This window comes from Phocoena phocoena, chromosome 7, assembly GCF_963924675.1.
Source record: "Phocoena phocoena chromosome 7, mPhoPho1.1, whole genome shotgun sequence".
Taxonomy (NCBI): Eukaryota; Metazoa; Chordata; class Mammalia; order Artiodactyla; family Phocoenidae; genus Phocoena; species Phocoena phocoena.
In genome coordinates, this window is record NC_089225.1 from 107,275,671 (window position 1) to 107,297,838 (window position 22,168).

Sequence of the window (22,168 nt, forward strand, 5' to 3'; positions counted from 1 at the left end):
GGCCAAGCCTGCGGCAGGGGTGGGCCCTCCTGTCCCCTGCTGCCTGGCCCCTTGCTCAGCAGTCAGCCGTGCGTGGGGCTCGGCAGGGCCCAGGCAGGCTGCTCCGAGCATTAGCGGCCGGCCTCGCTCCAAGTGAATTAGCTGGTCCTCGGGGAGTGCGCGCTGAGGCCTGCAGACTCCTGGCACTGGCCAGTGATTCATTCACCACAGCCTCACCCCTGCCAGAGGCCAGCAGAGTCCCTGCCCCCCAGCCCACCGGCCAGACCGGAGACTGGGGGGCAGGAGGCTGGTGCCCAGAGCAGCCCAGGCTGCCCATCCGTCTGCCCCACCATCCTATTAATCAGGCTGCTCCCCACTCCCTTGGGTGGTGCTTGCATCCATCAGCGGGCCCCTCCCACACGCAGGCCTGGTGGCCCTGGACCTGTGCCCGGCCCTGCTTCCGCCAACCTGGCCCACCCCACCAGGCTCTGTATCCCACTCCCTTTGTCCCCCGGGCACCTTGAGTGACCCAAGGGAGGCCCCCTCATCCTTTTTCCTCCTCCCTCTGTGCCTTCCTGCCCCCCTCAACCGAAGCCCTGGGATCCACTTAACTGGTCTTGATGAAAACCAGAGGCTCTGCCCATGTATAGGAGGCTCCTGGTAACTGCCTGGGGCCAGTCCCTGCCAGCCTCGGGCCGGGGCCCTGCTTAGAGCTCAGGCGGGCGGGGAAGGCACAAGCTTGGTCTCTGCCACAGAAGCCCTTAGGAGCCCACACGCATCCTCTGACGGCCCCCCTCCTCGCTGTCATTTACTCAACAGGAGATAGATGTTCAGAAGCAGGTGTTGCTGAATGAATGACTGCCCTCCCTCACCACAAATGCCACTTCTCTTCATCAACGCATGTGACTCATATCTTGTCAAATCTCTCTGGCTTGAAAACTGTCCTACTGCAGCTACAGAGTGGAAAGCACCCACATTTCGTGGCCAGAAACCTGCATTCCGGGGCCGGCCTCTTGTCCATGCGCTAGCTGATCTCTCCTCTGAGCCAACAGGTCCCCGTCGTCACGTGGGGCTGGTCCGTCTCCAGGTCGGCTGTGAGGATTAGAGGCGTTTTATCTTGTGCAGGGAGTGCAGTGCAAGAGATACCACCCAAAGGCAGCCACAGAGGACTCGCTCAAAGTGCTCTTCCTGGGGGGCCTCTCTAGCACATATGTGTGCATTTCCCCTCTATTGTTCTATAATCGTTGATGGTTGCTCTGTAATCGCTCTCAAATGGTCTAATTGTAATAAATAGCATCATCAGAGCAGCTTCCAGTGGCAAACTGTAACCTTCCCTCATCCCCTTCCCACCTTTACAACGAGAAACCGAGGCTCAGAGAAGTTAATTGTGAGGAGGCGGCCTAGCTCACCCCTCCCCAGGCTATAGGGCCGACTGGTCCCCAGGCCACTCTGTCCTCAGTTCCGGGCAGGGGAGGGAGGCACCGGGAGGGAGCTTGGCAGGAGGCAAGGAGGCTGCCTGGGATCTGATGGCCGGTGGGGAGGTGGGCATTTCACTAGGTGCAAGGGCATCCGTGCAGGATTGTGTGCTCACCTGTGTGTGCAGGTAGGCATTCAGGCTGAGACCAGGTGACCCCCAAAGGGGGCTTATTTAGGGATCATGCTTCCCAGGGTGAGATGTGGAACTAGGTTAGTTCCACAGTCCCTTTCTGTTCTTAGGTTTAGGTGAGTCGGCACCTTCTAGAAAAAGACTGGGCCAAATGAAATGCTGCCACTGGAGCTGAGGATCCATTCTCACCCAGATACGCTGCATTATTAGCTGTTTGTTTGATTTGCTTGTTTGCTGTTGTCGTTTTGGTCAGAAAACCAAGGCACAAGGGAGGTACGTGGACTTGTCCCAGAGGCACAGTGAATGAGAATGGGAGATGGAGACAGCCAAGCAAGGGGCCACAGGAAGGAGGGTTCTGCTGGAGGAAAGGGGGTGGGGCAGGGAGGAGTGATCAGCGGGGAAGGCCCCCAACCCACCCGGAGCAGCCTCCTCATCTCTGAGTCCCAGCTCAGAAGATGCCTCCTCTGGGAAGCCCTCCCTAACTGCTCAGGAAGAGCTTGTCTGCTCTCTCCCCTAGGTTCTCGCTGCTGTGGCCTTCGTCACACACAGTGTGTACCTCCCCTTCTGTGCCTGCCTCCCTCACTGGGTGGTGACCAGGGCAGGGAGTGTGTGTGTGTGTGAATGCTAACAATCGGGAAGGTTGAAAAATACAGAAAAGTACAAAGGAAAATAAAGCCAACACCTGTGTACCTGCAGAGACTGGCTTTGTGCTCCAGCCCCTAGATGGGAGGGATGCTTGCATGACTACAAACATTGTAAGCACACACTTATGTCTGCACATGCGTGAACACACACGTCTGGCTCACACTCACGAAACATGTCACCAGACATGGCTACGTGTTCACGGTTGCACATAAAGGCACGTGCACACCCGTAATCAGGAGGTAGAAGGACTGGAACGGGGCCTGGACCGGAGAAGAGAGAAGCTGGGCCAAGGCCAGGGGTGTGCCTGTCTGCAGAGGGTTTCCAGGCCAGCACCAGGCCTGCCCCCGGCTGCCATTCTCACCCCGTGCCTCTGTCTTGTTAGGCGAGACAGGCTCCCCCATCACCGGGAGCCCATGAGTAAGGCACCAGGTTTGGGGCTCCCTGACCCTATTTCTGGAGTTTCAGGCTGTGACACTTCCTGGCCTCTCCTGTTGGCCCCTTTGCCTCCTATCCCCTCCAGCAGCCTGGAGGCAGCAGGCAGCCCTGGCTCCTGGTGACTTACACACGGTTGCAGCCACCGTGGACAGATAAGAACTGCGGTCCCCTGGGAGCGGGACCCCAGGGCAGGGATCAGAGCCTTCAGGGCAGAGCTGGGTGACCTTGGGGCTAACACCATCAACCTCATGGCCACAGTTTCTTGAAAGGCAACAATCATGAGCTGTGTAAGCTGAGAACAGAAATTACCACCAAGTAATAATAATAAAAGTTACCAACAAGCTCTAAGTTGTGGGTTGCTTTCTTTCTTTTTTTTTTTTAAATTAATTTATTTTTGGCTGTATTGGGTCTTCGCTGCTGTGCGCGGGCTTTCTCTAGTTGCGGCGAGCGGGGGCTACTCTTCTTTGTGGTGCAAGGGCTTCTCATTGTGGTGGCTTCTCTTGTTGTGGAGCACAGGCTCTAGGCGCGCGGACTTCAGTAGTTGTGGCACACGGGCTCAGTAGTTGTGGCTCGTGGGCTCTAGAGCACAGGCTCAGCAGTTGTGGCGCACGGGCTTCGTTGCTCTGCGGCATGTGGGATCTTCCTGAACCAGGGCTCGAACCCGTGTCCCCTGCATTGACAGGTGGATTCTTAACCACTGCACCACCAGGGAAGTGCATGGGTTGCTTTCTTACTGAGATGTGAACAAAATGACCACTGCCCAGTGTCCTGGAAGAGCTCAAATCCCCCTCCCCATATTCTGCGAGCAATTCCACTCTCTCCATCTGACCCCAACTCAGCTCCAGGCCCACGTGGGCACATCCAGGGCTTCACATGCTCAACTGGACTCAAGGTTCTGAGCCTCAGACGGCAGCTGGGAATTGAATTTGAAGAGTGTCCCCTCTGCATTTCACTGAGAATTTGTGAGCCCCTTGGGGTCCTGGGCCTTCCCCAGGAAGCCAGTTCAGGGAGTGAGGGGGAGCCAGGTGGGGCGGTGGGTCTTCCCAGCCTGCCTTTGGGTTCTCTGAGGGACCAGCCCAGGCTCAGCCAGGGAGCATCCACGTTGAAAGTCCCAGGAAAGGGGCAGGAGGCTGTGGGTGGCTCCTGTTCTGGGCTCCTGCGGCTTGTTCCTGGCAGGGTTGGACCACACTTCTTTGGGCTGAATAGCATGCCAGCATTCGGAACATTCCCGTCACGAGAGAGCCAAATCTGAATTATGTGGTGTAAGTGCCATAGAGGGGGCCATGGAGAGGGGTGGCTGATTTTTCACTCATCCTTAAATAATGCAATGAATTTTGCCATTTCTTGGAAAGTCCCCCAAAAGACAAAAGAATGATAACAGGGAAATGGAGTGGGATGGAAGGGAAGTGTGAGGGAGGGGCAGAATCACCCAGCCACGTCGGGGCAGGTAGGGGATGCTGGGAAGGGCTGGAAGAGTTGGGGGCAGCCTCTTCAGGGGCCAGGGCAGGGGCCAAGGGAGGCCGGCGCTGGGCGGCTGGGGTGACGTGGAATGACCTGCCTCTACCCCACCAGCTCCCTCCGGGGGCCTCCATTTCCTTTTCTGTATAATGGGGCACCTACCCGGATTGGTGTGAGGATGGTGTGAGGCTTAAAAGGCATAACCTGAGAGAAAGTGCTTTGGTATAAAGGGCTCCAGCTTGTTTAATTATCATGTTAATTAATTTAGGCCTTGGTTCTAAAGTTCATAAAAATACCTAAAGGCCAACAGGAAAAAAAAAAATCACTGAAGAATTTGGGCTAAGGGAAAATAGGGTAAGAGTAAGAGCGGGTAGGGTTAGTTAGTCCCATCAACCTCGGGGTGGGACCCAGAAGTGCCCTCAAGGTGGGTGCTGGGCTTCTGGCAGCCCAGACAGAGAAGGAAATGTGCTTAGTTGTAAGACACAGAGGATCTATAAAGAAAAACTGAAGCAGGTTATTCGGGAGAAGTCTTTTTTTTTGGCCGTGCCCTCGAAAATGAATGCAAGGAGTCCTAACCATTGGACCACCAGGGAATTCCCCAGGAGAAGCCTTAGGAGGGTGTAATTGATTCCTATTTTACTGGTGAGAAAACTGAAGCTCACGGAGGTTAAATCGTGTCCAAGAACTCATGCTAAGCCACAGAGGCAGGAGAGGAGGAACCCTGGTCTGATGGGCTCCTGCCCCCCACAAGAGGACAGCGGGGGGGACCTGGCGTTTGTGCTTCTAACCATCGGGCTACACTGCCCTGCTGAGGCCTGAGAGGAATTTGTCCCGTGGGTTCCTGTAAAAGGAACATTGTGCAATGTTGTGCTTCCACAGCCCAGAGCAAGGCCTTGGTCAACGGCAGCCTGGAGAAATGTTTAAGGCATTGTTGCCAATTGTCTACTGATGTCACGAAAAAGCTCAATGAAGCAGCCTGGGAGTACTTAGTTTTCAGCAGGCTAACTTTCTGGTGAGCCCTCAGCAGCAAACAGTTGCAAAACGCGGTTCCCCCCCCCCGCCGGGTTATCATATCCCACCAGAAAGAATCTTGCCTCAACCAGAAAGCAGAGGCTTCTCTGCTCCTTCTGCAACCTGAGAGGCATCTGCTGGGGGATATAAGCGAGCACCTCAGCTGGTGAAAATAAACTTCTTACCCATCGGCAGAGGAAAGCCCAGGATCCTGTCCACGGTTCGAGGATGGCGGGGTGGGCACAGGCTGATAAGGATAGGATTGCCTGTGACCAGTGACTTTTCCCTTTGAAAGCTGGGGCTGCACCTGTTTACATATATATATATATATATATATATATATATATATATATATGTAATAGAGAGAGAGAGACAGACAGACAGACAAAGACAGAGAGAGAGAGACAGAGAGAGACAGAGACAGAGAGAAAGAGAGAGAGGGCACTTGTATTCTTTATTTTTAAAATTTTTATTGGAGTCTAGTTGATTTACAGTGTTGTGCTGTACAGCAAGGTGAATCAGTTATACATATACATGTATCCACTCTTTTAAAAATTCTTTTCCCATATATGCACCTGGTTTTAAAGCCCAGCTCTGCCATGTACTTTGGGCAACACCCACCCACTTTGTGCCTCAGCTTCCTCTTTTGTGAGGTGGGGATTACAAGCCAGATAGGATTGAATGAGTTACTGTGGGTCTAGAATTCAGAACAATGTCTGACCCAGACTGTTTAGTAAACAGGAGCTGCCTTTCTCACGTGGCCTCTCTACCACTTACACCTCAGTGTGCCAGGGTTGCAGCTGTCACTTGCTCAGTCCCGGTGTGGCAGGTCTTCAGGGTTCTAGCCCAGTAGCCATGCCTTAAGGTGGAAGGGCACATCTGGAATGTCTCTGCTTGGTTGAAGCAAGGCAGATTTCAGAAGTACCCTCTTCCCCCTGACCCTCCTGCCCCACGTTCTTGTTCGTGTGCCTGTCTGGCTTGTTTCCATGTTGGAGCTGCCCAGACTGTCTCGCCCGGGCTCTCTCCCTCACCTTTTACCCCGACTTCAGGCTCCTGCCAAGCCCTACTTGCTCGAGGAAGCACCCCTGACCCCTCTGGTCTGCCCCGGCCTTTGGGTTTTTAGAGCTGGTGTCAGCCAGGGCCCGTCATTCATCGAGAAGGAGGGTGGGTGGCCTGGAGCCCTGACAGCCAGGGCCGAGGGGGCTCTAGTCCTGGCCAGGGGCCACGCTGGTGGCAAATCGGGCTCCTATTCTGGGTCCCAGGGTCTCCATCTATAAAACGAGGCTCTTTCCCATCCTTTCCATCTGCAGGGGTGTTTGCCATAACTGTTTGAAGCGGGTTCAATTCTTCTCTTCTCCTCTGGCACAGGGCAGGCATTAACGCCCAGGATCGGGGCTGGCTCAGTGGATCGTCGGGCATAGTTCCATTTGATTCAGAGCAACTGAACGGTCATTTCTTGAAGTATAGACAGATGTATAATGCACAGGGCCATGTCGAGCGAGGACACAACCAGACCTGCCCCTGTCACCCCCAGCCTGCAGGGAGGGGAATGCTTACACAATACGCCCAGAAATCCCCTCTCGTTTCAGCCCAGATGACGTGAACAAGGTGGGAAGGGTAAAGGGGCTTGCTTAGAACGAGTGTCCATCAAGCCTAGGAATAGATCCTCCAGCCCCTGGTGCGCCCCACTCCTACTGGTAGCCCCGTGAGGAAGAAAGGTAGGACTGAGGAGAGGAATCATGGAGAATCCCCACCACTGCCAGGTGACGGCCCTCCACGAAGCTGAAAGCTTTAAGTAACCAGAAGCTGGGGTTCTCAGCTAAGCTTATTTCTTAAGGCTTGTCCTGCTCTGCTTTAGAGCTGTTTCATTTCATGCAGGCTCACTTATTAACATTAATCATTAATTTCTAATTTCCCTTTTATCTGTTTCTACAGGTATTCAGAACACATTTTACTTCCATCATGGAATGCTCCTTGTTTAATAGTACTGGTGGCTTCTGAAGAACATTCTGGAATACATTTTATCATCCCGAAAATCTTAATTGAGGAAGCCTCCAACCTATCACATTTGGCCCAAGAGGAGACTGATTACTACCAAGGTGATAAATACTTCAGGGGGTCTCAAAACCATGTGTTGGCCAAGGACTTTGCACCTCAGAGCATTGTGGCCCTGTGAACAAGCCAGGACGGGGTGGGGACCAACAGCCACGCTGTTGCCTCCCTGGGACCTGCGTCATAATTTTCCCTCCACTTAGCAAGTGGGAAAACGGAGGCCTTGCCAGCAGCCAGGTGGATGCAGAGATGTCTGGCCTATGCTTCTGAGGCAACACTCTTCAAGCACCTAAGTGGCGAGAGAGAGTGGCCTGCCCTGGAGAGAGCTGCTAAGAGCCAGTAAACGGTACAGTTCCAGGCCTGGCCACGATGCAGCGTGGTGAGAACACACTGCAGCTGAGGAGGCCTGGGGAGCTCTCAGTTCAGGTGCGTGAGCTCTGGCTTTCCTCTCAGGCTTTAAATGCACGTGGGGCTGGCACTTCCCTAGAAAAGGTGCTGCCAACTTTCTTTCCCTTCCCTGGGGAGGTTTGAGTTCTGGGGTAATGGTTCGTCCTGTTTTGAGATTTTCCTATAGCATTGTCCAAGTGAGAGCCTCACTTTTTTTTTTTTTTTCGTTACGCGGGCCTCTCACTGCTGTGGCCTCTCCCATTGTGGAGCACAGGCTCCGGACGCGCAGGCTCAGCGGCCATGGCTCACGGGCCCAGCCGCTCCGCGGCATGTGGGATCTTCCCAGACTGGGGCACGAACCCGTGTCCCCTGCATCGGCAGGCGGACTCTCAACCACTGCGCCGCCAGGGAAGCCCGAGCCTCACTTTTTGTCCCCTGTGAAATTCTCAGAAAACCTCTTGGAGGAGAGAACATTTTTTTAAAGGAGACTGAAATCTCCTCCCCCAGTTCTAGAGACCCTTGCTCCCACCTGGATCTGGAAACCAACAGATTCCTATGCTCGCGACCATCACTGCACGTGGCACCTGCAAGCCCTCCTGGGAGGGTGCGGGAAGTCCTGGTCCCAGCGTCACCAGCTTGCTCTGTGGTCTTCCCTAAGCCCCTCAGTCCTTCTGCTCTACCATGTGCAAACCAAACGCTCCCAGCGCCACCCTGGCTTCTCCACGGTAGAGAAGCAGAATCCAAGCGGGAAGCTGTTTTGGGATTGAGGGCTACAGGACCCTTCTTCCTGACGGTGCGTCATAGGTTTCTTGAGAAATGCCATACTTACCAGTGTGTGAATAAGGACCCGACCAGGGTAATCAGTGTGTCCGGTGGTGCATCCAGGAGTTTCCTAGTTGTAGCACTGAGAGTTCTGCCTCCTGGAGAGCTGGTCACCCTGTCTGTACCCCCCTTTGGTGTAAGACAGTGAGCCACTCCTGGCTGGTGGTCGGTCCTCCATCCCTCATACCTTCTCCTCCCAAAGAAGACTGGGGGGGCTCCTCCGTCAGGGGTGAAGGAAAGGTGGAAATGACCCATTTGAGTTTTTTTGGTTTTTTTTTTTTTTTCGGCTTCGTTGGGTCTTCGTTGCTACACGCAGGCTTTCTCTAGTTGTGGCGAGCGGGGGCTACTTTTCGTTGTCGTGCGTGGGCTTCTCATTGCGGTGGCTTCTCTTGTTATGGAGCACGGGCTCGAGGCACGCAGGCTTCAGTAGTTGTAGCACGTGGGCTCAGTAGTTGTGACTCATGGGCTCTAGAACACAGGCTCAGTAGTTGTGGCGCACGGCCTTAGTTGCTCTGCGGCAGGTGGGATCTTCCCGGACCAGGGCTCGAACCCGTGTCGCCTGCACAGGCAGGTGGATTCTTAACCACTGCGCAACCAGGGAAGACCCCCATTTGAGTTTAACAGAGAAGAGGAAAGAGGAAGTTTCAAGATGTCAAAGAGCCTGCCTCTCCCAACTTCAAGCTTAACTGGACTGGGATTTCTGGCCTGGCCTAGAGCACCTAGACCCTCAGCTGGGGCCCACTCTTGGCTCCTGTCTTGCTGGGTTTCCATGCAGGGCTGGGTGGCAGGAAGGGACAGGTGTGGAGACGCCTCGTAAAATGCCTCCTCGTGGTCACACTGAGTGTTGCCGCACAGGGTTGCCTCCTCGTACGTGTTTAACCTCCCTTCAGGTGCACTGCTCTCACAGGCATTCCCAGGCAGGGCTACAGGGCGTGCGCCCACACACGTGCTCCCCCAGCTGGTACCTTCACCTGCCACCGTGATGCTGGGCCCACGCACTCACAAACGGTACCCAGAGCTTAAGCAAAACACCCACTCGAGCTATGCAGATAGGCCCACACACGCTCGATAGATGCAGGGAAGAGGGACCGGGAAATGGCACAGGCCAGCAGAAGATTCCTGGAGACACCATGGCATGAGTGTGCTCAGGGGGCGGCAGTGGCACTATACAGAGCACGCACACCTCCCCCTGCGTCCTTAGCACGCCTCCAACCAGGACTCCAGTTTGCCATCAGTTTGGGAGCAGGCCCTGAACTTCAAGAGATGTTCCACCCTCTCCCTGCCAGGAAGGAGCCTTTGGGTGGCCAGACCTGTGTGGGTACCAGGGCCTTCTGGCCGAGCTCCCCAGGAGAACGGGCAGGCCCAGGCGTGCTGCACAAGAGAGCAGGCATGTGCGGGGTGCTCTTACACAATCCCATCTGGGCTCAGCAGGGCGGGAGAGTTGAAAGGCCCCTGGAAGCTCCCCAGGCCCTGATGCCTGGGCAAGGAAACCACAGCCTGAAAGTCCTGGGTTTCTAAAGGCGGGATTTTTTCGAGGCCTGTTCCATTCAGGGTGCCTCTCAGACTCTGTCATTCCTCTGAGGCCAGAGGGGCTGCCAACATGTTGGGCACCGAATCATAGGCTTCCAGAAACTCAGCTAGGCTGGTGCCCTCATTTCCCACTGAGTATGGGAAGAATTTTCTGAAGACATTGTTCCTTTGTCCAGAGTCCTGCAAAAACTGTGAAACCAGCCCACTTAGGTACAGATGGCAGCTGGAAGATGGAATCCTGAGAACACTGACAGTTTTCCTGGATGTGCCAGACCCTATTTTAAGCACTTTCTGAATATTAACTTGTTCAGTTCCCACCATGACTGTGGAAGGTAGGTACTATTTTTGTCATCTTCATTTTTTTAGAGGTGAGGAGGTAACTCTCCCAAATTCACACAGCTAGCATGTGGCAGGGCTGGGATTTGAACCCAGGCAGCTTTAACAGCATTTATATTCTTTCTGGTCTCTTGGGAATCAAAATTGTGAGATGAACAATTAGGAATATGTTGGAAATGGCTTAGGAGCAAGAATTGCAAACATATGTGCCTACAGGGTCAGGCAAGTGAAATAAATGTGTGCCTCAGGCCTGCAGAGAGAGGCCTGTTGTCCAACTGAGAGTGTATAGGCAACCAATCCAGAGGTGTCCCTAATGCAAATTCCCTAAAAACAAAACTTGCCTGGAGGCCATTTGGGTCCCCTGGCTTAGAGCAGCTCTAACCTAAGCCCAGTGCACCTCAGGCTGTAAACAGACCAGGGACAGGAAATGTGGGCTACCAGGGCATACCAGTTTGTCTTTGGGTGGGGGGGAGTTTGAAAGGCTACAGAAGCAGCAAAGGGCAGAGATGCATCCAGTAAGTGAAAGTGATAGGGGATAGGAAGAACACCCCGTTCAGAAACAGCAAAGGAGGGGAGGGGTTGCGTGTCACTGGAGGAATGAGGCTCTTGATTAGCCTAAATAACCCCTTCACTTATGAGCTGTCAAATACCACACTTCTATGGCAAGATGGAGGTCCAAGTCCACTTTTTTTTTTTTTGGCTGCGTTGGGTCTTCATTGCTGTGCGTGGGCTTTCTCTAGTTGCGAGCGGGGGGGCTACTCTTCGTTGCGGTGCGCAGGCTTCTCATAGCAGTGGCTTCTCTTGTTGCGGAGCACGCTCGAGGCGCGCGGGCTTCAGTAGTTGTGGCACACGGACTCAGTAGTTACGGTTTGTGGGCTCTAGAGCGCACGCTCAGTAGTTGTGGCGCATGGGCTTAGTTGCTCCGCGGCATGTGGGATCTTCCCGGGACAGGGATCGAACCTGTGTCCCCGGCATTGGCAGGTGGATTCTAAACCACTGCACCACCAGGGAAGTCCTCCAAGGCCACTTCTGATCCATCGCTCATCTAACAACGCAGGTTCCTCCATTCTAGGATTTTAGCCTCAACTTAGTCACTGATTCACTTGGTTACTCCAGGTCCCTTGGTCTGCTTTCCTTTTTTTTTTTTGTTTTTTGGCCAGTCGCCTGGCATGAGGCATCTTACTTCTCTGACCAGGGATCGAACCCGTGCCCCCTGCAGTGGAAGTGCAGAGTCTTAACCACTGGACTGCCAGGGAAGTACCCTCTTGGTCGGCTTTCTTGACTTGTTAAAAGGAGAGTGATATAATATTAGAGGCTGAACCTATAAATTTGCCGATTTTCAACTGGTTTTGACCTATAAAAAACATCAATTTCATATAATTCAACCCTATAATTGTCCTACCTACTTTGGAAGGTGTGGAGAATAAATGAAAATGCTTGAAGCATGAGCCAAAGGCTCACTGCCATGAACACACCAGGCAGTCAGTGCTCAGTGAAGGTAAATGCTGGCTCCAGAACCAGGTGGACATGAGCCTTCCTTATCCACTTCTAGCAAAGTCAGCTGCATAGGCACAGGGCCAGGCAAAGCAGTTTTTCGAGGGAAATTCACATTCATCCAGTTGGATCCACCCCCACCCCTGGCCCCCCCATAATGGCCAGAATCCAGAAGAGTCACGTCCAGTCTTCAGCCGTGGACACAGAGAAGACTGCCCGATGCCACTATCCAGACAGGGAAGAAGGCTCAATCGCTTAAATGCAGCACAGAACAAGCTCTCAATGCATCTGGGTTTTGTGGACCAAACAATCCCCTCCAGGGTAACCAGAGTTTAATGGTTGCGCCGCAGGTAAAAGGCGCTCTTCTACCCCATTTATGACACCGCACAATCCCTCCACCTCTCGGATAATGTGACACAAAGGAAGGGTCGCGGCTGCAGCAGCCAAGGAGAACCTTCCTCCTCTGGGGCGAAGGGCGGCCTCAGGTCCGCGTCGCAATGAAGGCAACTGATGGCGGGCGGGAGTGGACCGAACAAAAGGTTTGGACTCGTGGTCCTCACCATTGCGAGTCCCTTGGATTGGGGCGCGCCCACGCTGGGGAAAATCCCACCTATAGCCATTGGGGCGCCCTAGGGCAGGGAGGGGACCCGGAGGGCGCCCCCTCCGCCGCTGCGTAACCGGGACGGGATGGCGACCGCCAGGCAGCGGGAGGTGGCGCCGTGCCCCTGCCCTGACCAGCACCTGCCCCACGTTTCTCCCCGCCAAAGGACAGGGAGCCCGGGCTTCTCTCTCCCTAAAGGACAATTCGCTTGGGAAAGCCCCCACAGGCCAGCGGCCAGACTGGCAGATGTAAAGGGGATGCGGGCCTGAGGCGCGAGGGACAGGGGGAGTGGGAGGGGGCCCAGATCCGGGTGGCCCTACGCGCCTGCTCGCGGCTGGGCAGCCGAGTCCGGGGCCTGGGGAGGCAGCCGGGAGAGTGCGGGGTGAGCTCAGTTAACGGGGTCTCGCGGTGGGAATGGGGCCAGTTGGCCCCTGAGCTAAGAAAACCAAGAAGGGCGACCCACTCAGCCTCTCCTCTCGCCCCCGACTTCAAGCACTGCAGGACTTGGCATCCGTCCCTCCTCCATAATCCCAGACTCCGGGTTTTCTCCATTCCCAAATCGGCGGCCCCAAGAGACAGACAGCGGAACCTGCCAATGGCAGGACGCAAAGCGTCAACTTTGTGTTCGCCCGCCACTCTCAGCCAGTGTGCACTCGCTTCTCCCGAGTCCCGCCTTCCGTGTCGGGCGCCCCCTTCTGGCAACACGGGGATGAACCCTATCTGTCGCCATCTTGTGTGTGGCACAGGTATTTTCCTGGGACGTTTTTCCAGTTATTCTAACCTTTCCTCCCACACAGCTGGTTTCTTAGTTCGACAGCCAAATGCGACGGTGATAAGGAGGGTGTCGCCGACGGTTTTCAGATAGTCTGAGTGGGTTTGGTCGCCACGTCACGCCAGGCTTACCGAGTCCAACGCCATCTTGAGTGTGGCGTCTTAATGGTTCCCTTCTTTGGGCTCCGCGTGTTCCCTAAATGGCGCCCCAAACTTCACGGAGCCCCCAAGGACTAGATCAACTGGTCTAAGGGACGATTATTTTCCCTCGAATAACCCCGCAAAGAATAAGTTCATGTGCCCTTGGCAGAGTCTTAAGCGGGGTGGGAGAGCGATAGCCTCGAAGGCCGGGCCCTGGAAGGATCCCAGTAGCTGTCGCGACGGCAGTGACCGCTCGGGGCAGGCGCAAACCAGAAATCTAAAGTGCGGGACCGTTGTGTGGTGCGACGCCCGCGGGCTGTCCTGTTCGAGGGTAGAGCCTACACAGGCCCTCGAGTCCCCTCGATGCACGAATCCCCGAGTGTGCGTGCTTGGCACGGAACACACGCGTAGGCTGGCTTAGGCGGCAGACGCCGGGGCTGGGAGTGGACGACGGGGGTCACACCTCCCCAGACTCCGGGCGCCGGGAGCTGGGCAGAGGGGGTGGACGTGGTAGAAGACGGGGCGCCCCAAGTACGCGGGTCTTAGCCTCACGCCCTCATTGCTCGTCGTGGGGCTTCCGCCGACTTGCGCTGGGACAGCTCATGGTGGGATGTGCCAAGGCGCGGGGGGTGGGCATACGGGCAATGCGCAGGGCACCGCCCGGGGCGAGCACAGCCCAGCACCCGGCCTTCCCCTCCCCCTCGCTGGCAGCCGTCGTGTGGGCCGGCAGCCTCCTCCTCTTTCCTCCCACCCTTCTTCCGAGCAAGCGTGGGGAGGGGTGAGGACCGGGGGCTGGGCGCGCAGCTTTGCCGCGCTTTGGCTTTCTGCGTCAGCAGCCCCAAGCAAAACAGCGGCGGGAGCGCGTGCCCCGAGCGCGAGCGCGCGCCCCTCCCCCACGGCGTTGGTGCCGATGAGACCCAGCAAACTCAGGCCTTGAATGACAGTACGGTCGGCGACTGCGCAGCGCGGGACGCACGAAGGCACTGCCGCTTTAAGCATGCTTGCCCATTGTTCGGAATCGAGCCAATGAGTGAGCGCCCGCTCCCTGCTGCAAGCCAATAGCATTCGGGCAAGGGAGGCCGAGCGCCGCCCACTAATCTATATTAAAGGTTCTGGCGCCGCGTGAGTTCTCCACTGGCTGCTCTGAAAAGCCATCTTTGCATTGTTCCTGTGTCCGGCTCCGCGCTCGCCGCAGCCACCTCCGCCGCGCGCCTCCTCCGCCGCCGCGGACTCCGGCAGCTTTATCGCCAGGGTCGTCGAATTCCCGCTTTCTTTTCAATCCGTGCATCGGATCACCGGCGTGCCCCATCATGTCAGACGCGGCCGTGGACACCAGCTCCGAAATCACCACCAAGGTGAGGTTAGACGCCGCCCGCCCCTTTGGGGTTCGCGCGCCGCCACCACCGGAGCGGTGTTTGGCGCGCGGCACCTGGGTACCCCGAGCCTGCTATTGCTTCCTTCTGCGAGGAGCCCGCCCGCCCCCAGCCTAGGCCCCCAGGCAGCCCACTCTTTGTGCTTGCGGGGGAGGGGGCGGGAAGCACCGCGGGCAAACGTGATGCCCGTCGGGGAGTGGGCCGGGGGCCCTCAGGGACCCGGAGGGGCTGGCCCGGAGGCTGAGAGGCTCGAGGGGAGGCTGCTCCATGGCTCTCGAAACTTGTTTGTGACTCGTCTGAGTGGCGGCGGGAGGATAGGGGCCGGGTTGGGGGTCGTCGGCCCGCGGGGCGCACGGAAATAACTTTGAAACTCCGGCGCGTTTGGAATCGGAAGTGCTGGGGGGGGCGCGTGTGCGGGCGCAGACCGGCTGCGGGAAGTGGCGGCTCCGCGGCGAGCGCCCGCCGGCGGCGCTGCTCTTTGTTCGGCGCCGGACCGCCGCGTTTCGCGCCTTGTAGTGGGTCCGAGGAGGCTTATCTGGGCTAAGCTCTGATAAGACGGAGTGGGGCGGCGGGCCGGCGGGCCGCGACGTCGGTTGTCTCCGCGGAGGTGTGAAGGTCTTCTCCGCCCTGGGTGCCCTCGGGGAGGTGGGGGTGGGCGCCCGGGGTTGGGGGCAGTGTGCCGGGAGCAGCCCCCCAGCTTCAGTAATTCTCCGGCAATACCGGGCTTGACTGAGGAGGAGGCGAGCCCACGCGCCGGAGGGGAGGAAACGGAAAGTGAAGGAGCGGCGCGCCGGGGCGATGATGGGCGCCCCCCGCGGCTGCCCGGGGGCACCGTATTTGCGGCTGCTCCGGAGGCTACGCGGGCGAACAAAAGCTGCGGCCACGACTGGCTTGTTGCGGAGTCGAACCGGGCACCAGAGGCTGTTGGGGCCCGGTGCTGCGGGTTCACTGCCCTCGGTTTTGAGGCCCTGCGCGTTTGGCGCAGCTCCGCTCCTGCGCGCCGCATTGGTCCCGCTGCCTGCCCCGGGGAGTGTCTCCGCCCTCAGCGGAACCACGGTACTTTCAGGAGGGATCGCTTTTTTATCCTTCGGCCCTTGTCCGCGCCTCTCGTGCCCCTGCAGGGACGGGCGCGAGTCACCTTGGCGTCTCCTTAACCCCTGTACCCCTGGCGTCACCTCTGGTTCTTTCCCAGGAGCGACTCCCCCGAAGGAGCGGAGATTGGGACCCGGATCTCCGCAGGGGCTCCCTCCGGCCCTCACTGGGCCCAGCCGGGGAACTAGTTCGGAGGGGAGGGTCAGCCCTACCAACGCGGGCTTTCGCTTTCCTCTAAGGTGATTTCCCCTTAAGAGCAATACAGCCCTGTGGAGTGCGTCTCCGACGGCCTCGGGCTGTGGGACTGAAAAGGCCCCGCGGACTTCGGGGCAGCCTCCCGCGGGACTTTGCCCGCCAAATGCAGAGACTTAGATACCGCGCATCTAGGCCTGCGCGGGGGAGGCGACGGGGGCGTCCAGAGGCCGGGAAAGACAGGAGAGCAACTGGCGCGCGCTCGGCGGTGCCAGTGCCTCCCGCGGGCTCCAGGTCTCCGGGGTCAGGGGCGCACTCGGCGGCTCCAGGCCACGTGCTCCGCGCGCGCGGTGCGTGCAGAGGCCCGCGCGCAAAGCCCGCCGGGCGGGGGTGCGCGCCTGCGCGCCGCGACCTCCCCGCCCCCACAGCTCCCCGGGGCTCCGGCCACCAGGGGGCGGGAGCGGGCGGCGCTGGGGTCCGCTGTGGACTGCACGGGGAGAAGCTGAAGGACGGGGCCGGCAGGTGCCCGGGGGCTGTTCGCAGGACGGCGGCTGACCGCCTTCCGCTCCCGCGCCGTTCGACGTTTGTTTGTGATGGCGGCGGAGTCTGCCGCACTGAAAAAGTTAAGGGGTTTCGGAGTGTCCGTGGCGGCGCTGCCCTTTGGAACCCGGGCCGTGGCCGCCTTGCGAGGCGCGGTCCGACGGACACAGAGCTGACCCGCGGACGGGCGAGAGAGGCAGGGACGGAAATAGGGCGCTGCGGGCGGCGCGCCTCTGAGTGCCAAAAGGCCTCTCTCAGGCCCAGGAGAGCGTCCCCTGAGACCGCGCCCATTTCCAGGCATCGGTCTGCCACCTCCTGGGACAGCTGTTGGGTATGGAGGGATTGGTGGGATTCCGGTTCCTTCAGATAAAAAAAAAAAACCCGTGCGCTTGCCAGGTCCTGCGCTGCCGAGGGCTTGGAGCTCGAGCTCGGCTGCGGGGCTTCTGGCTGGTGAGGCTGCTGCCCCGGTTTTGCCGGTTAGCTCCCTCCCATCCCCTTCCCAGGCTAGTCCACCCACGGGAGTCCTCCCGCAGTGTCAGGGCCCTCCCCCCCCATTGCCTTATTTATTTACGGCACATACCTGGTGTCTTCCAAGAAGGATTTGTGAGAGGCGGAGCTCCCTCTGGTTGGAAACAAGTACGTGATGAGTGTGTGAGTGAAGTGTTCCCAGGCTCGTCCGCCCGGCCAGACAGGTTTCGGGCTGTGGTGCCACATGGCTCCTTTCCTAAGAAGCATGAGTAAAGCCGCAGGGGGAACAGCCGTGGTGGGCCCTTTCTTTAAAGTGTGTTTGTTTTTAAGGGTTGAGAAGTAGGACGAAATCCTGACCATAGACACTCGGTATCCTGTGATCCGTAAACTTGTAACATTCAGGTTTTAGCTTTGGCCATCCAGATCAGCACCGCATCCCTCGTACTTGAAGGCCTGGGCTTCTTTGGCAGCCCTGGGTTGCCCAAAAGACTGACTGGCTTCCTTTTCCGTTTTGAAGGACTTAAAAGAGAAGAAGGAAGTTGTGGAGGAGGCGGAGAATGGGAGAGAGGCACCTGCTAACGGAAATGCTGTGAGTGTCTACCTTGGACATGACCCCGTAGCAGCTCCTGGCTAAGATTTCTTACTTAGACTTTGGGCTTAATCCGGGGTGGGGGGAGGGGGCTGAGGCCTTGGACAGGTACGGGTCAGGAACTCTTGGTGGAGCTTCAGGGGGCGTGTCTTAGGTGGTCTGGTCTGTAGAAGCATTGGGCAGGGTCTGGAAGAAGGGATGGGGCAGAGTGATGTTCTGTCCTCATCTGTAAGCTGGTCTGTTTTCTGTCGAGGAGAACGAGGAAAATGGGGAGCAGGAGGCCGACAATGAGGTAGATGAAGAAGAGGAGGAAGGTGGAGAGGAAGAGGAGGAGGAGGAGGAAGGTGATGGTGAGTAGCTTCGTCTCTTTTTTGGGGGGTACGTTTTTCTGTTCTCTAGCAAATGGGGAGGGATTGGGGGCTCCCCGCAGGGGGGCAGATCGAATGGACCACCTACGACGGGGCTTGCACCCGCAGAGCTGGCATCTTTTCCCTTGCTTTAGGTTAGTGGTGTGGAGCTATGCCCCAAACACCACGGTCACACTCCCACTGGAGAGTGCCGTCCACACACTGATCGGTTGGTCGGCTTCTCTGGCTTTTGCTTGCGCCTTCATTTCTCTGGAGACAAGATGTCTGCGATGGGCAGTGTGGGTACCCTGACGGCCCAGTGTGTCAGGCAGCAGAGACGGATCAGGGGCACCCCATCCTGCCAAGACTGTTACTGGGAGGTTGCCCAAGGAGCTGTAGTTTTGCTGTCCCCCTCCCTGTTTCTGGCTGCCACTGCGTGGGAGAGCACCAAGACCCTCCCTGGTTGGCTAAGGAAGGCAGAGTGCTTTACCTGGGCTTTATTCTCTCCAGGTGAGGAAGAGGATGGAGATGAAGATGAGGAGGCTGAGGCCGCTACAGGCAAACGGGCAGCTGAAGATGATGAGGTGGGTCTGGTCTGGCTTGATACGGTGAGAGGGTTGGGATCTGAGGCACTAAAACTGGAGGGGCTGATGGGACTTGAGTAGTTGTAGTTGGTGTGGTGGGTGGTCCCGAGTGGTTTCCCTTCTCATCTTGAGCAGGAACAGGAAGCAACATGGGCCCAGCCTCCCGGAGGCCTCTGGGGCTGCTTGTGCCTGTCTTGGCTCTGCCAGCAGGAGCTGAGGCAGTTGGTGGGTGGGCCTGGTGGGTTGAAAAGGGACCTTGACCATCTTTCCCTTCCCAGGATGACGATGTTGACACCAAGAAGCAGAAGACCGATGAGGATGACTAGACAGCAAAAAAGGAAAAGTTAAACTTAAAAGGCCACCGTGACCTATTCACCCTCCACTTCCCGTCTCAGAATCTAAACGTGGTCACCTTCGAGTAGAGAGTCCCGCCTGCCCGCCCGCCCACTGCGGGCAGTGCCACCGCAGATGACACGCGCTCTCCACCACCCAACCAAAACCACAACGCGAATTTGCAACAGGGGAGGGAAAAAGAACCAAAACTTCCAAGGCCCTGCTTTTTTTCTTAAAGTACTTTAAAAAGGAAAATTTGTTTGTATTTTTTATTTACATTTTATATTTTTGTACATATTGTTAGGGGGTCAGCCATTTTTAATGATCTCGGATGACCAAACCAGCCTTCGGAGCGTTCTCTGTCCTACTTCTGACTTTACTTGTGGTGTGACCATGTTCATTATAATCTCAAAGGAGAAAAAAAACCTTGTAAAAAAAGCAAAAACAACAACAAAAAAACAATCTTATTCCGAGCATTCCAGTAACTTTTTTTGTGTATGTACTTAGCTGTACTATAAGTAGTTGGTTTGTATGAGATGGTTAAAAAGGCCAAAGATAAAAGGTTTCTTTTTTTTCCTTTTTTTGTCTATGAAGTTGCTGTTTATTTTTTTTGGCCTGTTTGATGTATGTGTGAAACAATGTTGTCCAACAATAAACCGGAATTTTATTTTGCTGAGTTGTTCTAACAAAGCTGTCTCAAGCCTGGTTTTTCTGTTTTGGTTTCTTCTGGTTTCTGTTTTTCTTCTTTTGGTTTCAGGGGCAAGGAGAAGAGGGGAGGATCTTGAGCTCTCTGGCCCAGCTGTCCTTCCTGGGGACAGTGGATTTGAAGACACCAGTCGGGGGGGCGGGGAGATGTGCCCCTTGGGCAGCAGGGTCTGGTGGGTGGCCATGCTAGTCTAAGACTGAGCTGCAGTTGGCTGGTGGGATGTGGGAGCGCTGGGGCTTTGGGCTGGAGGGGGAGCCACTTACCAGGTTAGTCCCTTCCTACCGATTTGTACTGGGAGCCTCTTCTCAGGACCCTGTCATTGGGTGCTGCCACGTTAACCCGGTTGCCCTGGCAGGAGGTGTATACATCTCCAGGCACTCTGGGGGAACGGGCTACGAGTGGGGCTGCCCTCTGTGGAACCAGGGGGTGGGATGGGGTGTGTGTGAGCCCAGGGCCAAAGATCCCAGAGATGCCACCTTCCAGTGTGGGCAGATGGTAGCTGGCCCTTCCTTCACCTCAAAGGCCTTACTGGATTTTCCTGGCCACAGAATGGCTCCCCCTGGTGGTGACATGTGGTACCTTGTGGTACCTTCTGGTCCCTTAGGATATAGTTCCAAGGGCAATAATGCAGCCTTGCTCTCGTTTTCCAAACTGTCCTCCAGGAGAAACAAATACCTTGGTGTCTGGTGGGGTGGGGCAGGCAGGGGGCAGCACCCTACCTCTTAAATACAGGGGTGGTAGGTGAGCTGTTTTGATAGGTAAGCAGTGAGTCAGAGCAAACGAAGTGTGACCTCAAACTCAGGCCCTCAGGGAGAGAGGTGACTGTTGAGAGCACTCTAAGAAACTTCTGGGGTCCACAGATGAGCTTCATGGGCTGAAGCTCCCTGCAAGCACCCATGGTGTGTGGTATGCCTTCTCTAGGGGTCAGGGAGGGTTGAAACCCCAGGGTTGGGGGAGCCTGGAATTTGCTTTGATTTTAAGGTGGAGAGGCTGCATTACCCACCTCTGCCGGCTGGATGACACTGGCTGCCTCTTGTCCCTCCTGAATGTACTTTCCTCAGCCTGGAGTACCCGAGTCTGTCCTGCAGGGGGGCTGACTGTGGGCAGAGGATGGGGTAGGGACCCAGAAGCTGCGCAGTCTCCCTCCTCACCCCTGCCCTCTGACACTGGCCACGTGGCGTTCCTTGCATAGCCTTGGGACCCCAGCGCCTCCTGATGGAAGGAGACATTGTGGGGTATTTCATCTACACCCTTCTCCCTCCCTCCCTCCCTCTCAGGCCCCCACCATTTGCATTAAGGAGTCATCTGTCTTCAAGACAAGTTGGTGAGGGTGTGTGAATGGGGGGGGAGCAAATGTTAATAACCAGGTATCCATTTACAACTCCTTAAGATGGGCTATTGATACGGGTGCTCTGAGCACAAGGACAGGAGGAACTGACAGCAGGGAGGGCTTCCCGGGGGAGGTGGCATTGACGCTGAGACTGGAAGGGTCAGGAGGATGAAAAAAAGATGCGTGTGGGGGTGGTTTTTTGTGGGGGAGGAGCAGTGCGTGGGCAGCCCTGATTCAGGAGGCCACAGAGGGCACATGGGCAAAAGGGAGAGGCAGGGATGGGCAATCTGAGCCAGGTACTTGGAGGTAGGATTTGGGGAAGCATGGAGATTTTAAATAGGAAAACTCCCTGGGAAGCACTGAAGTGACATCTGCGGAGGTAGTGTTGGGGAGGGGACTGGATTAAGGGAAGGTGCTGGGAGGGAGAGAACCGGGTCATCAGGTGGGGTAAAGCGTCTAGACTCAGGGATGACATAATTGGACGTTGGACGCAGTTCCCACCAAGGATCCCAGGCTCAGGCCTGAGCCCTCTGGCACACCTGAAAGGGGCAGGAACTGAAGGTCTGGTGCCATGTGGTGGCCTCACTGTGTTTGAGGCTGTTGTGTGCACAGGTCTGGAGGGCGGGAGAGAGGCCTGGGCAGGCCAGAGTAACCAAGGCTGAGGTGTGAACACAGTGGGCCAGGGCGAGGGTATAGCCAGGAGAGACAAGCCTAGTCACACCAGGGAGCCCACCAAACTGGGCACAGTCCCTCCCAGTAAGTGACAGCTCCGACACCAGGGCCACCTCTCCCTCTGCCCGGTGCCCGGCCTCCCTTACTCACCAGCCACATCAGCCTCCTTGTGCCCGTGGCAAGCTTGGTCCTCCCTCAGGGCCTTTGCACTTGCTCTTTCCGCCCCAGGAATGCCTGCTCCCAGACTTCTCACTACTTGCTCCGTGTTAGGCCTCAGTACTAACGTTATTTCCCCAGAGAGGCCTTCCCTAGTCCCCAGTTCTCCCTTGGCCGCACAGCAATTCTCATACAAGCAATGTGAGCTTGTATATTTACCTGTTTGTGTGCTTTTTGGCTGTCCGCCACTGAGGTCAGGGGCCACTTCTTACTCACCAAGTTTTCCTGCACATGGTAAGTATTCTGTCCATTCCATTCACTTGTTCATTCATCCCTCCACTCGCTTATTTACCAAATGCTCTGTCTGTGCCAGGCACTGTTCTAGGCTCCAGAGATGCGGAGAGGAGCAGGAAAGCCAGAGCAGGACACCTCCTGGTGGTGGGATGGCATTCCACACCTCGTCTCTCCCACACTTGTGGTTTCTGCCAGGCACCCGTGTTCTGGGAGGGCCTCGCCCT

The 22,168-nt window shown here is 56.6% G+C and overlaps 1 protein-coding gene across 2 annotated transcripts; it reads left to right on the plus strand.

The window, feature by feature from the left end:
- Positions 1 to 14,402: 14,402 nt before the first annotated feature.
- Positions 14,403 to 19,476, plus strand: PTMA (prothymosin alpha). 2 transcript variants are annotated; one of them, XM_065880738.1, is made up of 5 exons: positions 14,403 to 14,623; positions 17,451 to 17,522; positions 17,779 to 17,872; positions 18,380 to 18,453; positions 18,732 to 19,476. In XM_065880738.1, the coding sequence occupies exons 1-5, from the start codon at positions 14,579 to 14,581 to the stop codon at positions 18,777 to 18,779; spliced, it is 333 nt and encodes a 110-aa protein (XP_065736810.1). In that variant the 5' UTR covers positions 14,403 to 14,578; the 3' UTR covers positions 18,780 to 19,476. The 2 variants fall into 2 exon arrangements, with proteins under 2 accessions (XP_065736810.1, XP_065736809.1); XM_065880737.1 differs by having other exon boundaries at positions 14,579 to 14,623; positions 17,776 to 17,872.
- The last annotated feature ends 2,692 nt before the right edge of the window (positions 19,477 to 22,168 follow it).

What these genes read in the sequence shown, in the direction of transcription:
- PTMA (XM_065880737.1), top strand. Translation starts at nt 14,579, where the DNA reads ATGTCAGACGCGGCCGTGGACACCAGCTCCGAAATCACCACCAAG. An exon ending in GCTCCGAAATCACCACCAAG is followed by an intron (nt 14,624 to 17,450) that starts GTGAGGTTAGAC and finishes TCCGTTTTGAAG; the next exon opens with GACTTAAAAGAGAAGAAGGA. An exon ending in GGGCAGCTGAAGATGATGAG is followed by an intron (nt 18,454 to 18,731) that starts GTGGGTCTGGTC and finishes TTCCCTTCCCAG; the next exon opens with GATGACGATGTTGACACCAA.